We start from the raw sequence: 15,189 nt of genomic DNA on the forward strand, positions 1-15,189 counted from the left end.
AAAGCAGTACTAAGAGGGTAATTTATAATATTAAAATGCTTGCATTCGGAAAGGTCTCAAATCAATGATATAAACTTCCACCTTAAGAAACTGGAAAGTGAAGACCTAAAGCAAGCCAAAGGAAGGAAAAAATACAGGGAAGTGATTAAGAACAGAAAAACAAAAGAGAAAAATCAATGAAACCAAAAGCTGGTTCTTCTGAAGAATAAATAAGATGAATAAACTTTCAGTTGGAGACCAAGGGGATAAAAAGAAGACACAAATTACAAACATTTCAAGTGAAAGAGGGACATTATTATTTTCCCCCCAATCATTTAAAGAATAGTAAGAAAATACTATGAATAATTCTATGCCTATACATTTGATAAATAAGATGAAATGTTCTAGTTCCTTAAAAGATACAAACTGTCAAAGCTCACACCTGTATTGAATTTGTAGTTTTAAATCTTCAACAACAAAACTTCCAGACCCAAGAGGACTCACTGGTGCATTCTACCAAAGAACTTAAGGAAAAATAATATCAGTTCTATATAAACTCTTCTCGAACATAAAAATAGATGGACCAGCTCCCAACTCAGTTTATGAAGCCAACATTAATTACCTTGATACCAAAACCAGCCAAAGACATTACAAGAAAACTATAGACCAATATCCCTTGGGAACACAGACACAAGAATCCTCACAAAACAAGAGCACATTAAAGCCAGCAATATACAGAAAGGATGGTGCATCATGACTATGTGAGGGTTATCATGAGAATGAAAGGCTAGTTCCACATTTGAGAATTAATATAATTCATCATGTCCACAGACGAAAGGGTGAAGGCAAACTTGTCCTTTTGATATATTTTTAAAAAGCAGTAGCAATTTCAACATCATTTCATGATAATATTAATTTTTTAAAAAACTCTCAGCAAACTAGGAATAGATAGCAACTTCCTTAACTAAAGGCATCTACACAAAATCTACAGCTAACAAGCTCATACCTAATAATGAAAGACTGCGTGCTTTCCCCATAAGACTGGGAACAGGGCAAGGATGTTGGCTCTCACCATTTCTATTCATCCCAGGCAACGAAATCGGTGGGAAATAAAAAAGGCATACAGATTGGAAAGAAGTAAGACTGTCTCTATTCCAAGACAGCATGATTGTTTTCATAGGCTACCTCAAAGAATCCACACAGAAAAGTAGGCCAATAGAACTAGTAAATTTAGCAAGGTTACAGGATACATGGTCACACAAAAACGAACTGTTATTTCTATATGCTAGTAATAACCAACTGAAAAATAAAATTTCAAAACACCACCATTTACAACACCAAAGATCATGAAAAGCTTAGGTAAGTCTAACAAAGTATGTGCAATATCTATATGCTGAAAACTACAAAACTGATGAAATAAACCAAAGGCCTATTAGATAGAGAAATATAGTGTATTTGTGATGGAAAGACTTGACATTTTTAAGATGTCACTTCTCTGCAACCTGATCTATGTTTAACACAGCTCCATTTGAAATCCCAGCAGGATTTTTCATAAAAATCTATAAGCTGATTCTAAAATGTCCATGGAAAGGCAAAGGAACTAAAAAAAGAAAATATTGAAGATCTAAAAATATCTGATGGCAAGACTTGCTATAAAGCTACAGCAATCCGACAGTGTAATATGGAAGAAAGGAGAGCCATTAGATCAATGGAGCAAAACAGGACCCAGAAATATGCCCACGCATATACGGTCAATTGACACAGAAGCAAAGGCAACTCGAGAGAAAGAATAGTATAGTCTTTTCAAAGATGGTGCTGGCCCAGAGACAAAGAGGCATCGATCAGACCATCAAACCTCAGAGGAAGGCAAAGGAGGGCGGAGGTAAGAGGAAGAGAGAAACCACAGGACTCGTGTGCATGCAAATAAGCCTGCCCAATGGACACAGACACCAGGGGGTGAGGGCATGAGTGGGGGGTGGAGAAGCAATTGGGGGATAAGGACACATATGTAATACCTTAATCAATAAAGAAAAAAATGGTGCTGGAACAAATGGATGGATGGAGGAGAGGAAAACGAGAATGAGTGGGGGAGAAGGGAAGAATTCTAAAATTCCAAAATTCTAAAAAAGCAAAAACAAAAAGCCGTCCCTCCCGTATGGGGTATGAAAAAAGAGAGGGCAACAGTGAATGCCGTGAGGACTCTGGGCTCTGGGGTGTCTTCAATGGGGTGGGTCCTCTTTTCCACATTCACTTTTATTATCAGGTTACAATTCTATCTGAGATTTCGCTGTCTGTGGGGTCTCAAGGCCAGACGCCATGAATGGCGAGGCCCCGCCCCCGTCTCAGTGAAGTAGCCGTGGGGGAAACAGCCCCCTGCCCTCCATTCACTCAGCAGCTCCATGAGTCACTCGTTTCCCATCCAAGTAAAACGTCTTCATTACTCAGTTCAAATAGTTTATATTCTTAAGTCATGCTTTATGGTAAATGGGCATTTCAGTTTCACATTTTCCATTAAGTATCTTCCTACCTACATATTGAATTTTTGCCAAAGACTCAAAACTGACCACACGGGACGCAGCCTGGGCACCCAGACCGCAGGCACAGTGACCTTGGGCGCAGCTGTAGACACCGTAGTTTGTTACTGTACCTTCTGTCCTGCAATGACCACCCGGTCCCCCAACTTCAGGCCGGCTGAGGTCAGTACTGCCTTGCCAGCGGCACGATCGGAACTTGGGGGCAGGGGCTTGGAGACATCGCACAGCAGGGGCACCGCGTCCAGCAGCATCTGCTTGATTTCCTTGGCAGTGGCCGCAGCATCGGCCATTTCCAACGGCATTTCCACTGGGTCTGGAACCACATCGGCGGGCATCTCTCCTTTGTCGTTCTGCAAATAAAGAGAGAATTTTCACTTCACAACTACTTGGAGCTCTACAAAGTCATATTTTTAAAAAAATTTTAAAAATATTTCGCCCAGCCAGTATGGCTCGTGGTTGAGCGTCAACCTATGAACCAGGAAATCTCAGTTCGATTCCCATTGAGGGCACATGCCTGGGTTGCAGGCTCAATGCCCCGTAGGGGGCGTGCAGGAGGGAACCAATCAGTGATTCTCTCTCTCCCTTTCTCTCTAAAATCAATAAAAATATATATATATATATATTTTTAAAATATATTTTATTGATTTTTTACAGAGAGGAAGGGAGAGAGATAGAGAGTTAGAAACATCAATGAGAGAGAAACATCGATCAGCTGCCTCCTGCACACCCCCTACTGGGGATGTGCCTGAAACCAAGGTACATGCCCTTGACTGGAATCGAACCTGGAACCCTTCAGTCCGCAGGCCAACGCTCTATCCACTGAGCCAAACCAATTAGGGCAAAAATATATATTTTAAAAATAAATTTAACATCTACGATATGCCAGGCACCATTCCAAGGGCTAAAGGTACAACATGAAGGACACAAAACGCCCTGCCCTCCAAGAGCACATTCTATTGGGAGAGACAGACTATAAACAGTCAAACAAGGGAAATACGTGAGGTGTTAATGGTAGAACCTGGTGGCACAGGGAAGAGGACACAGGGGCAGAGGGGCTGCCTGTGCGGGGTAGCAGGGAGGCCTCGTTGCTATGAAGCGCTGACGCAGAGGCCCTAAGCGGGCAGCACGCAGGCTGGTGGTGAGGAAAGCATTCCAGGCTCAGGAAGAGCAAGTGCTGAGGCGAGTCACAGCAGCCGGCAGCACAGGCTGAGAAGGCGGGTGTGGAGACAGGAGCCACGGGTGACTGGCTTCCCAACCCCAGACCTGAGCCTCCCTCCCCCGCCCCACAGCCACCACCTCGGCTCTGTGACCTCAGCCCCTCCGGCCCACTCCTGGGGTGACTCAGATTCCAGGAATGGGAGCTACATACAGTTTCCACACTTTTCAGATCTGGGCTCTGAATCAAGAAAACAGCTCTGTTCTCACTCTGAAGGAGAGACTGTGCCTGGGACTTACCCTGCAGCAAGAGGAAACCGGACAGCTACCAGCCCACTAGCATTTGCACGGTGCTCATGGAATGAATACCCTTTATCCTCGTCCGTTCATGTAGGAGAATTTGTAGTAGGAGAGACAAACACCAACTAACCAAGTAAAAATAGTTCTTACATTTCTAGCTTGCGAATGAGGAAAACTAGGCCAGGAGAGATTAATGACTTGCTCAAAGTCACTAACATGGCCACTGGCAGAGGTGACTTTATAATCCATGTCTAGGCCACCTCTCTCAGGTTTCTCCTCCGGGCTATGCTGTCCTCAAACGAGTGATCTTCCCCATGTTCCCAACTCAAAACTTAGAGCTTAGGAGAGGCATTCCAGATTGTAATCTTTTAACATGAGGAATCAAGATTCTTTTACTAAGAAACCTTTTTCCCATTTCTTCTTTACTGATAATTATCTTCATATGGTGAAGATAAGTTTACAAGAACCATTTTTTTTTGTTTAAAATTTGAGTCAGTTTGGTCCTAAGTAAAAATGTGGCAGGATAGTAAGAAGCTAGGGACATTCCTTGACAAGTGGAATAAGGGAAACTGGGACAAAATAATTAAACAAGGCCAAACAATTTGAGAAATTTATAGGAAGCTAACAAATCACAAGGTGTTATCTTCCCTAACCAAGAACACTTAGCAGCAAAAGGTTCACACATTTCAGACCATCCCAGGGCAGACCAGCCTCGGTCCTGGTCCCTCTTCAATGATGTTCTTTAAAAATAAAACGAACCAGAAAATAAACCTTTCCCCCTATACACACGTTTTGATGACTCGACATAATGAAGGACCCCTGGAAAGCTAATGAGTATTCTATTAAGTCCGTCCCCTGAGTCCTCCCCTAAGAATCCCAAAGGCTGAAGACAGACAAAGGACCCATGGTGCACTCTCGCTAGAGTACCCCCACGCCTTGTCTCTCTGTTCTATTTCTCTAAGGCAGTGGTTCTCAACCTGTGGGTCGCGACCCCTTTGGGGGGGTCAAACAACCCTTCACAGGGGTCGCCTAAGACCATTGGAAAAGACATATATAATTATATATTGTTTTTGTGATTAATCACTATGCTTTAATTATGTTGAATGTATAACAATGAAAATACATCCTGCATATCAAATATTTATATTACTATTCATAACAGTAGCAAAATTACAGTTATGAAGTAGCAACGAAAATAATTTTATGGTTGGGGGTCACCACAACATGAGGAACTGTATTGAAGGGTCTCGGCATTAGGAAGGTGGAGAACCACTGCTCTAAGGGATCCCATGAGAGTTGCAACCATGGGAGCAATGGGCAGCGGCAGCTCGTCCCAGGCTCACCCCCTCACCCTGTCTCCAAGGCCCCCTTTATCTCTTCCTCTCTCCTGTTGCTTCTTCCACCTCAAGCCCTTCCTTTGTTTCACTGTCCCCAGCTTTAATAAACATCCTCTGAAAATTACCTGAACTCGTACTGTGAATCTTTCCTACACGAAATCAAGAACCCACACACAGGGGCCCAAAGAAGGCCTGCTCTGGGCCCTGTCCCCGTCCAGTTACAAAAACATGATAAAAAGACATGTTATCACATTTCTGGGATGGTAATGGGCTGTTTCAATCCCAGATCTCAAAGAAAAAATACAAAATATAATGAAGATATATATATGACTATATTAATAACATACTGATATATATATTAGTATCTTATTAAGCTTGCTTAAGCTAAGTCTAAGCAACTGTTACAACCAGACAACCGGATGACCGACAACTGGCTGGTAGCTATGACACACACTGACCACCAGAGGGCAGACACTCAATGAAGGAGCTGCCCCCTGGTGGTTAGTGTGCTCCCACAGCCTACCTTCCCCGGCCAGCCAACCTCCCCAGGTCCCTCCCCCTGGACTGGGCGAGACGGCCCCTATTGGCCCCAGTCACCTGCCAGGCCAAGGGACCCCACCCATACACAAATTCGTGCACTGGGCCTCTAGTGTACTCAATAAAAAGAGAAAATCTGAAGAACGATATGATTTCCCTTATATGTGGGACATAAAGCTGAAAGCAACAAATGAATAAGAAAAACAAACAAAAACTCATAACACAGATAACAGTATGGTAGTTACCAGAGGGAAGGGGGTTTGGGGGATCAGTCAAGGGTAAAGGGGATCAATTATATGGTGACAAAAGATTTGATTTTGGGTGGTGGGCACACAATGCAATGTGAAGATCATGTATCATAGAAATGTACACTTGAAACCTATATAATCCTTACTAACCAATGTCACCCCAATAGATTTAATAAAAAGAAAAAAGAGATGGAAATTTTTTAACATAAATACCTATACTGATAAGTTGTAAGCTATATTTACAATGATTATTTCATTTCATATTTTTGTTAAATCTTCACCTTTCTAGAGTAAGTCACACACTTATGTTAATTCCTATAAAATTTAGCAACTAAAACTTCTGTTAAGAAAAACATTAAAACAAATAACAATGATTATGTCATGCTAACATAAGAAGGCTTGTTCATGGTTAATTACAGAATTCCTTTTTTTTTTTTCTGAAATAGTAGTTATCAGAGCATGATCCAAGGGCTACTGCTGAACCACATAGTGACTGATTTTTTTTTCTAAGTACTAAACTTCAAAATATGGTAATCTATTATTATTTCTGGCATGAATTGGCAATTTACCTCAATGATATACCTTGCTGTGTGGTAGGCAGTTACACAGACATGAGCGGAGCAAGGCTGACGGGCGAGGTACAATAGATCGCCAGGCGGAAACCCCGGGTGCCTAGCCAACAGGCAAAACTGGAAAACAAGGCCCTTCCTCCCCTAGGGGTCTCTCTCTGGTCATATGGTTTAGACCCCCTGGCCTTTCCTATCACTGATCTTGCATTTCAAACACTCCCTGACCTTTCCTTTCCTGGCATGTTGATAGTCTTGCTGGTTACACAACCTTGGAGGGGGAATGAACGAGGGGCTGGAGAACAGCCCTTAAGCATTAAACTCCCGGGATAGTGAGGTTCTGACCCAAACCCCCGGGACAGTGAGGTTCTGACCCAAACCCCCGGGACAGTGAGGTTCTGACCCAAACCCCCGGGACAGTGAGGTTCTGACCCAAACCCCCGGGACAGTGAGGTTCTGACCCAAACCCCCGGGACAATGAGGTTCTGACCCAAACTTCCAGGACAGTGAGGTTCTGACCCAAACCCTCGGGACAATGAGGTTCTGACCCACGTCATATGCATCTAAGCTTCAGTTGTGTTTCAGCTCCGGGCCCAGAAAAACAACAAAACCAGACAAATGGCTGACACCAGGACCAGCTGCACTGACTAATGACCCCTGCCCTGGCGTCAACCAATCAGTGGGGACCATGACCCTGAAAGCACAACCAGGAAAGCTGATGAATATTCTATTAAGATCTTCTCCTGGGACCTCCCCTAAATTCTCCACCCTTAAAAGCCCTCAGGACGAGGAGGACCCCATGTGCTTCCCTCCTGGGAGCACCCCTGTGCCTGTCCCCTCCCCTTCTTCTCCACCCCCACCCCCAGGCGCATTATCATTACCTTCCTCTCCTAAACTTCAAAGACCCTTCCTTTGCCTCTGTAACTTGCTGCTTGAGCCCATTTCTCCTATCACTCACTTCTACCTCTGTTACTTTCTAAATAAATGTTCTCTTATAGTGTGAGTCTTGGCTCTGAGTTCCTTCCTGGCCAGAACTCAAGTACACAGGTTGCTGAACCCAGGTCTGGTCCGACTCCGGTGGCCTAACACCTGGTGCCTTTCTCGCCACCGCCAACAATTGCATCTTTCTGGGTTCAAAATATTCTCTCCACTACTGGGGTTTTGTCAACAGTTTACCAGCAAAAGCAAACACGCTCACCCTCACATTCCAGCCAAACTGAATTATCATCTCCTAGCCGCTGCTCATGCTACTGTCTGTGCCTACAATGCTTTTCTCACCTCCTTCCTGTATGTGCCCGGTTAATTTTAACTAGGTTTGAGCACTCACTGTCACCTCTGCCAGACACCCCCCTCTGTGCACACGCACCCACCCCTCTACCACTAAACACTCTACAGCAAAACCGACTGCTTACTTGTCCACCCTCCCCTCTAGACTCTATTCTCTTTGAAGACAAAGACTTACCTCATTTATTGTTGTTTTCTCCCAGTGCCCAATAAACAATAGGGGAGGGAGGGAGGGGGGAGGGATTAATTAACCAATTGATGAGGTTAAACAAAGAAAAGTGGCAAAGAAGCAGGGAGGAGTGAAGGGGGGAGGAAACCAGGGAAGAGAAGGGAAGAAGAGAAGAGGCTCTTTCACACATTTCCCACCCTTGCCCCTCAAGGGCAGGCAGAGACCCGGGAAGAATCCCTGTCACTGGCACTAATATAAGAGCCACTGCGGTGAAGACAATAGAATACCAAAGGATTTAAAGTTTAGGAAATTCAACCCTGGGTGGTAACTTTGTAAATCGGTAACATTACCATGAAAAAATACATTTTTTCCTTTAATCTGATTTTTTAAAGTTCACTCCATTTTGAAATGTGCATCTTTCAAAATTGTCTGGAATAAAATTTCTTTCTGAAAGAGTTTAAAATATAATTTAATACAGAAATATAACTTGCATATATGCATTTGTATTTGACAGTTAACATTTATAAACACATCAAAAGCCCAAAGGAAAGGTCCTTAAACTCGAAGATGATGACACTTGAAGGGGCATTTCATGTTACTGAATGGAAGCAGGTTTGTAGACGCCCCAATACCAGGGGCTGAACTTCACCGCTTGCCTCACGTTTATTTGAGATGAAGGTTAACATCATTACTCTTTACAGGGACACACAAAAATAAATCATTTGCGTACACAGAGTTCAAAAAGAACATCTAGATTCAACTCCCTACTGGGAGATAATGTTAGATGGTTAAATTCTTTCAATGTAACTTCTTACCCTAAATGCGGGATTTGCTCCAAGCTCCAATAAGCATTTCACGGTGCCTGCACACAGGTTATAAGCGGCAATGTGCAGAGCTGTTCCGAAATTAAAGTCACTGCAAGTAGCATCCACATCTGCAACCAAACATCACAAGCATATTAACTAAATCTTTCAATTTCGCCAGTATAATGTAAAAGGGGACAGTCTGGGGGCTTGAGGGAATGCTGGAGGGAGGAGCTCTATTAGCCAATTTTGAGACTTAACCCACCAGAAGCAACATTTCACAATGGGACAAAATTTTCAATGGAACAAAATTTTCCTATTACAACCTGGTTAACCAATTATGTTCTCAGCATAATAAAATTTCATTATAAAATGGATTAATGTTTTCATCAGCTTTCTAACTATCACAAACTAAACTATATGTAAAAGCAATTCATGGCAATAATTCATGTTTGTGGAGACAACTATCTTCACTCAATCTCTCATTAAACCTCTCATCTATTTACCAGGATGACTACAATGAGGTAGCAGGGGTTAGGTCAGGCCCAGAAAACAATGCCCATGAGCCAAATTAAAGTCACCATCTGTTTTCGTAAATAACGTTTTATTCGAACATAGCCACACACACTCATTTACATATTCTCTATGGCTACTTTCATGCCACAACTACAGAATCTGGTAGTTGCAAAAGAGACCATAAAAAGCCTAAAATATTTACTATCTGACCCTTCACAAAAGAAGAGCAAAATTTTCACACCAGGAAGAAGTTAAAAACTAATTAAAAATATAAATGTCTACATATGGTACTCTTTCATAATACTTTATTCAACAAATGAATAATTTGGACTTCAGAATAAGAAATAAAATCTTGCAATTCTAAGGACATTTTAATAACTTTCAATAAATTATCATGATCCTATACTTAGAAACAAGAAATCCTCAAGATTTGGGAATCCTATTTTGAATGTTTTCTACAAGGGTTTACTATACCTCTGGTTCTGCTAATCCTACCTTCATCTAATCACCCCACCCCACATGCGTCACCTGCAACTAAAACCAGCAGGATGTGCTCAGGACAAACTCTCCTGTGTTATTAAAGACACTGTACTATCAAGAGAGGCATTCCTCCTACCATTATTCAAAAAGCAAACAGGTAGAAGCTTAAGAAAAAGTGGACACTTATACAAAGCAGAGGTTAGAAACAAACAGTCTGGGAAATTTATTTACTGAATCTCTAAGTCAAATCCTCTAGAAGTGGGGAAACACTGCCTTTAACTGTTCTCCTAATTCCCTCAAAAAAAAAAAAAAAAAACAAAAAAAACCTGACCCCTGAGACAACTAGAGGAAAAGTCAAAACACGAGGACTATAATTTAGACACATTGTCATGTTCAAGTTTAGGATATCAGCCTCAAGACAGGAAGACAAAAAAAAGGCCAGATAAAAAGTTATTCTTTCATAGAATCACAGAATTTCAGAACTGAATACCACCTAAAATAAATACTCTTTATGATTTCAATGCTTAGCTCTGAAGGTTTTATTGCTCTATTTCTGGCTACTCAAATAGGACAAAAGAATTATATAGCACAAAGATTCAATTACACTTTATAAAATCCCTGTTATACTGGAAAATTCGCAGAGAGATAAAAACCTGGAGAACACTTCTTATTTTGTATCTCTTTGTAGTAAGCTTTTTTGTGAAAGAATAGTAACTAATCTTCACTACAGAAAGTTTAAAACTATTCTTGAAAAAAATGAGATGGGAGGTCATATGGAACAGGATAGATTAGAAGGAAAAAACTCTTTGAATTATCATTTTCAGGCCACTAATAAAATGTTCAATTAGTAACATCTAATGGCGATCTTATAGTACTTGCCTTTTGGTTTGGATGTCTTCAAAATCACTCTTACAAGCTCAGGGACATCAAAATAAGCAGCATAATGCAAAGCATTCATATTTGTCCAGCGACTCCGCAAACTAGCGTCTGCTCCCAGATCAATAAGTTGAGTTGCAAATTTTACAGCTGTATCAACATCACCTAAGGAAGGTTTTCTACATTATTTTTCTTCAGTACAAATTTAAGTTCCAATGGATGGCTAACCCCTACCTCATTCAAAATGCCAAAGCAAATAGTATGTACTGTATATACACTTATATCCCAAAGCTTTCACTTACAAGGAATTTAGTCTAAGAAAATCAGCAAATACCCAGAGATATGGATAAACATTTAGCTGTGAAGATGTTCATCACAGCATTTTTTATTATGAATAAAATTCTGAAGCAACCTAAAAGTATAATAATAAGAAATTGGTTAAATAAATTATGAGACATCCATAGAATGGAATACTATCAGCCAGTAAAAACAACACACTGGACCAGTGCTACTCAGAGTGGGCTGCATGGACTATTGCCAGTCCCAAAATATAATTTGTTTGTACTTTTTATAACCCTTTTCTTTTTTCTTATGTAATCATTTCTTAGGAGTATATTAATTGAAATTTCATTTTATGCTTTTTGAAAATATTTGGGTTTGTATTTTATATCTTTATTTAATTTTTCTATTATTTCATTTTATAAAAGTATCAGTCCATGATAGCAAAAAAAAAAATAATAAGAATCCTTCACCATCAATAGCTTAGGAAGCACTGTATCAGACTATGGAAACACAGGGAGATGGTCACGACAGTTGAATAACAGAGGCAAGTTTATACAATGGGAAAACACCAATTTTGGAAAATATGAGCACATATTATGTGTGTAGGAACAGACCCCAGACAGGCCTGAGGACTGAGATCTTAGCGGTTGGGTTGCCTAGAAAACCGAGCTTGGATCCGGAAAGGCTGGGAGGTGCCAGGAGGCTATTAAGACCACCTTGATGCCGAAACCGGTTTGGCTCAGTGGATAGAGCGTCGGCCTGCGGACTGAGGGGTCCCAGGTTCGATTCCGGTCAAGGGCATGTACCTGGGTTGCAGGCACATCCCCAGTGGGAGATGTGCAGGAGGCAGCTGATCGATGTTTCTCTCTCATCGATGTTTCTAACTCTCTATCTCTCTCCCTTCCTCTCTGTGAAAAATCAATAAAATATATTTAAAAAAAAAAAAAAAAAAGACCACCTTGAGAAAAGAAAGAAAAGGCAACAAGTTTCTGGAAGGACCTAACTGAATCCTCACCTGTTCAGGGAATATTATCATCAGAGCCAGGTGCTCTCCCGGGCTGTACAGGCACCAACACAGATGTTCTAAGCAATTAATAGATTTACCACATACTTACCAATACCATGAGCTCCGGACTTGCAAGTATAATGTAGGAGAGTCATATCTGTCAGTCCATCTCTGTCGTTCACATTGCAGCCTCTCTTAAGAATCTGAGGAAACCCAGGAAGAGGTGATGACAACGACTACTGAAGTCGACTGACTTCGAACCAATGCTGGGCAAAAGGGAGCCTGCCTTCTCTGGACTAGTTCTCAACATATGCAGAGACAGAAGTGGCTTCTTTTGAGGAGAGATCGTAAGTCTGCACCCAACAAGAATGAAAACTGAACTTGCCAACCGACTGAAGGAAATGTATAAAGGGTATTACAAGGTAATCTACACTCCAAATATGTCCCTTAACCTCTCAAAGAGTGAGCAAAATTTTATTTCTCATGGGTATAATGGTATTTGAAAAAAGTATGAGCTCTCTCTTCCTACAATATGATAATATGCTGGTCAAGGAAACCAGTTATTCTTTCATCCCGCCTTCAACAAAATATTTTTAAATTATATTTAAGCCTAGATCTTTAACAAACTACCCAAAAGTATAGATAAAACATGATGGTAATCAAATACCCTCATGAAAGAATTTCTTTAAGTTTACAAAATTAATTTGTACAAGAAAGAAAGTTCCCAAAATGCCTGCTCCTGTGAAGAGTCTCCAATGTCAGAATCCCACATGTGAGAGAGTGAGGAGCATGAGGGAATAATGGAAAGAATTTATAGTACTAACTATTTAACTATAGCAAAAACCTGGAAATGCAAAGAACAAACATCAGACTCTTTAAAAGGTCTCCCCTTTATCACCATCTTTCCATTTAGATGGGGGGAAAGTCTATGTGATTAACAATCCTAAAACGTAAAGCTTAAAATGTGATAATTTCTTACCTCGTTCCCAATAATGTCAATGTTCTGCTGGACCTGAGGAACCCACTGTCTTAAAATGGCAAATAATTCTGATACAGAAGTTTTGGGATCAAAGAGAATTTCCTGGCATGATGTATCATTCGGATCAAAGAAAGAGAACTCTGAAATAAAAGGTGTAAATTAAATTTATTAGAAGTTGCAAATAAATATATTGAAAATACTAAACAATAAGACCAGAGCTTAAATGATACCAATATTTTTAGATGCTAGAAAAACGTAGATTTTTACCATAAACAATTCTCAAAAACAAAATCAAAATTGCCAAAAAGTATGAGGCATTCTGAGTTGTGAGAATGAGATTTCGATTTACCATCCCATAATTTATTATAGATGAAACAAAAACATAAGTGTGCAAACCCTGATCTCAAATCCCAAACTTTCCAAAAATTATTTCTAAGGCAGTTAAAATTTGTCTAGTCTGATCAATATTTTCACCTCTAAAAACATAAATGTGTCATGAAGAGTAAGTTTACAACTAAACAAATGAATTAGACATCTAAGACATGAATTTATAAAGATAGATCTCAAAAAACATTGATCAATAAATTAAGTTGCAGAATAATATACAATATCAATCATTTACATAAAATTATAAACATACACAACAAAAATGCATATTGTTTATAGGCACATATTTGTAATAAAAGTATAATAATAAGATTTGGAATACTCACACTAAATATAAGATAGTTGTTACCTCTGGGGAGCAAGGGGAATTGGATCAGAAAGGTAAATGGAGGGGATTTACCTTTAAAGTTTTATTTCTTTTAATAAAAAAACAAGAGCTAAAGGAAATACGACAAGCTCCCAGAGATGCCAATGCTACTAGACTAAGAACCACCCTGTGACTAGCAAAGACCTAGAGAATAAATGTCAGAGAAATAAGCAAGAATACTTGAATCAAGAAGAGTAATGGTTAGCCCAATAAATACTGAAGCATGTGTCAATGTTTCAGTAATTATATACTGAGGTAATGGCAAATAGCAGAATCATTTAAATAATAATGATAATAAGTTACACTCACTAAGTGCATCATAGGTGCCAGGGTCTGTTACATGCAGGGTGGAGCAAACATAAGTTTACAGTTATGAGTACATGAATTAGAGTTTATTCTTGTATTATTACTTATTAATTATTGTATTACTAGAGGCCTGGTACATGGATTTGTGCACCAGTAGGGTCCCTTGGCCTGGCCTATGCCTTCTCACAATCCAGGACCCCTTGGGGGATGTCAAGGAGCCTGATCCCCGCAGGCCAGGCCGAGGGATCCTACTGATGCATGAACCTGTGCACTGGGCCTCTAGTATGCATATAAGATCTTTGGTTCATCTCTTCCTGCCCTCCCCTCTCCCAGCTTCCCTCTGAGATTCATCAGTCTGTCCCATGTTTCCATGCTTGTGCGCTGAGCATCTGCCCCCTGGTCAGTGCGCATCATAGCTACCAGTCCAACAGTCAAACAGTTGCTTAGGCTTTTATATATATAGATTTTCCATACAAACAACTATAAACCTGCATTTGCCCCACCCTGTACACTTTATGTAAATTACCTTATTTCATCCTCACAACAACATATGAGATAGGTGTTATTATTCTCATTTGATCAAAAAAGAAACAAGGGGATAGAGAAAATAAGTAATATGCCCAAGATCACAGAGCTGGTAAGTCACCGAGTCAGTTTCCCACTGTTGAAGATAGCTAAGTGGCTAAATGGATGTCTGTCAGAGCTTCTGAAAATAGACTTTCTATGCTGGAAAGTGAGTAGGGAAAGTTCAACTACAGGTCCATTCAGATTCTAAGAATCTACAATTCTAATAATATAGGCAATGTATTTATTCAACACAAACTGAGCAACTAATCAATAAATGACTATATTAGCCCTAAGGAGATCAATAAAAACAAAACATGATTCCTGCCCCATCCCAAAGACTTATATAGTCTAGGAAAGGAAATAAGATAATTATGACTCAAGATAGAATTAGATAAGAGTCATAAGCAAGGAACAAAGTGCTTTAGTTCAATGCTTTTCCCATATAATTGATTTTGCTATATCTGACAATAAACTCAGTCAATTTGTGTAAAAGCTGCAAATAATTCCCAGG

At 40.3% G+C, this 15,189-nt stretch overlaps 1 protein-coding gene across 5 annotated transcripts in view; it reads right to left on the reverse strand.

Annotated features, from left to right (window-relative positions):
• Positions 1 to 15,189, reverse strand: part of CLIP4 (CAP-Gly domain containing linker protein family member 4) — a 53,864-nt gene that overhangs the window by 27,592 nt on the left and 11,083 nt on the right. For 4 of the 5 annotated variants that reach the window (XM_059660231.1, XM_059660232.1, XM_059660233.1 and 1 more), the window contains exons 3-7: positions 13,052 to 13,191; positions 12,182 to 12,275; positions 10,788 to 10,949; positions 8,925 to 9,043; positions 2,627 to 2,863 (exon numbers count right to left, since the gene is read on the reverse strand). In XM_059660231.1, coding sequence (XP_059516214.1) covers positions 2,627 to 2,863; positions 8,925 to 9,043; positions 10,788 to 10,949; positions 12,182 to 12,275; positions 13,052 to 13,191 — 752 coding nt within the window. The remainder of the gene's footprint in view (positions 1 to 2,626; positions 2,864 to 8,924; positions 9,044 to 10,787; positions 10,950 to 12,181; positions 12,276 to 13,051; positions 13,192 to 15,189) is intronic. The other variant, XM_059660234.1, reaches the window with a different exon arrangement.

The sequence above is a fragment of the Myotis daubentonii genome, chromosome 12 (genome assembly GCF_963259705.1).
Source record: "Myotis daubentonii chromosome 12, mMyoDau2.1, whole genome shotgun sequence".
Taxonomy (NCBI): Eukaryota; Metazoa; Chordata; class Mammalia; order Chiroptera; family Vespertilionidae; genus Myotis; species Myotis daubentonii.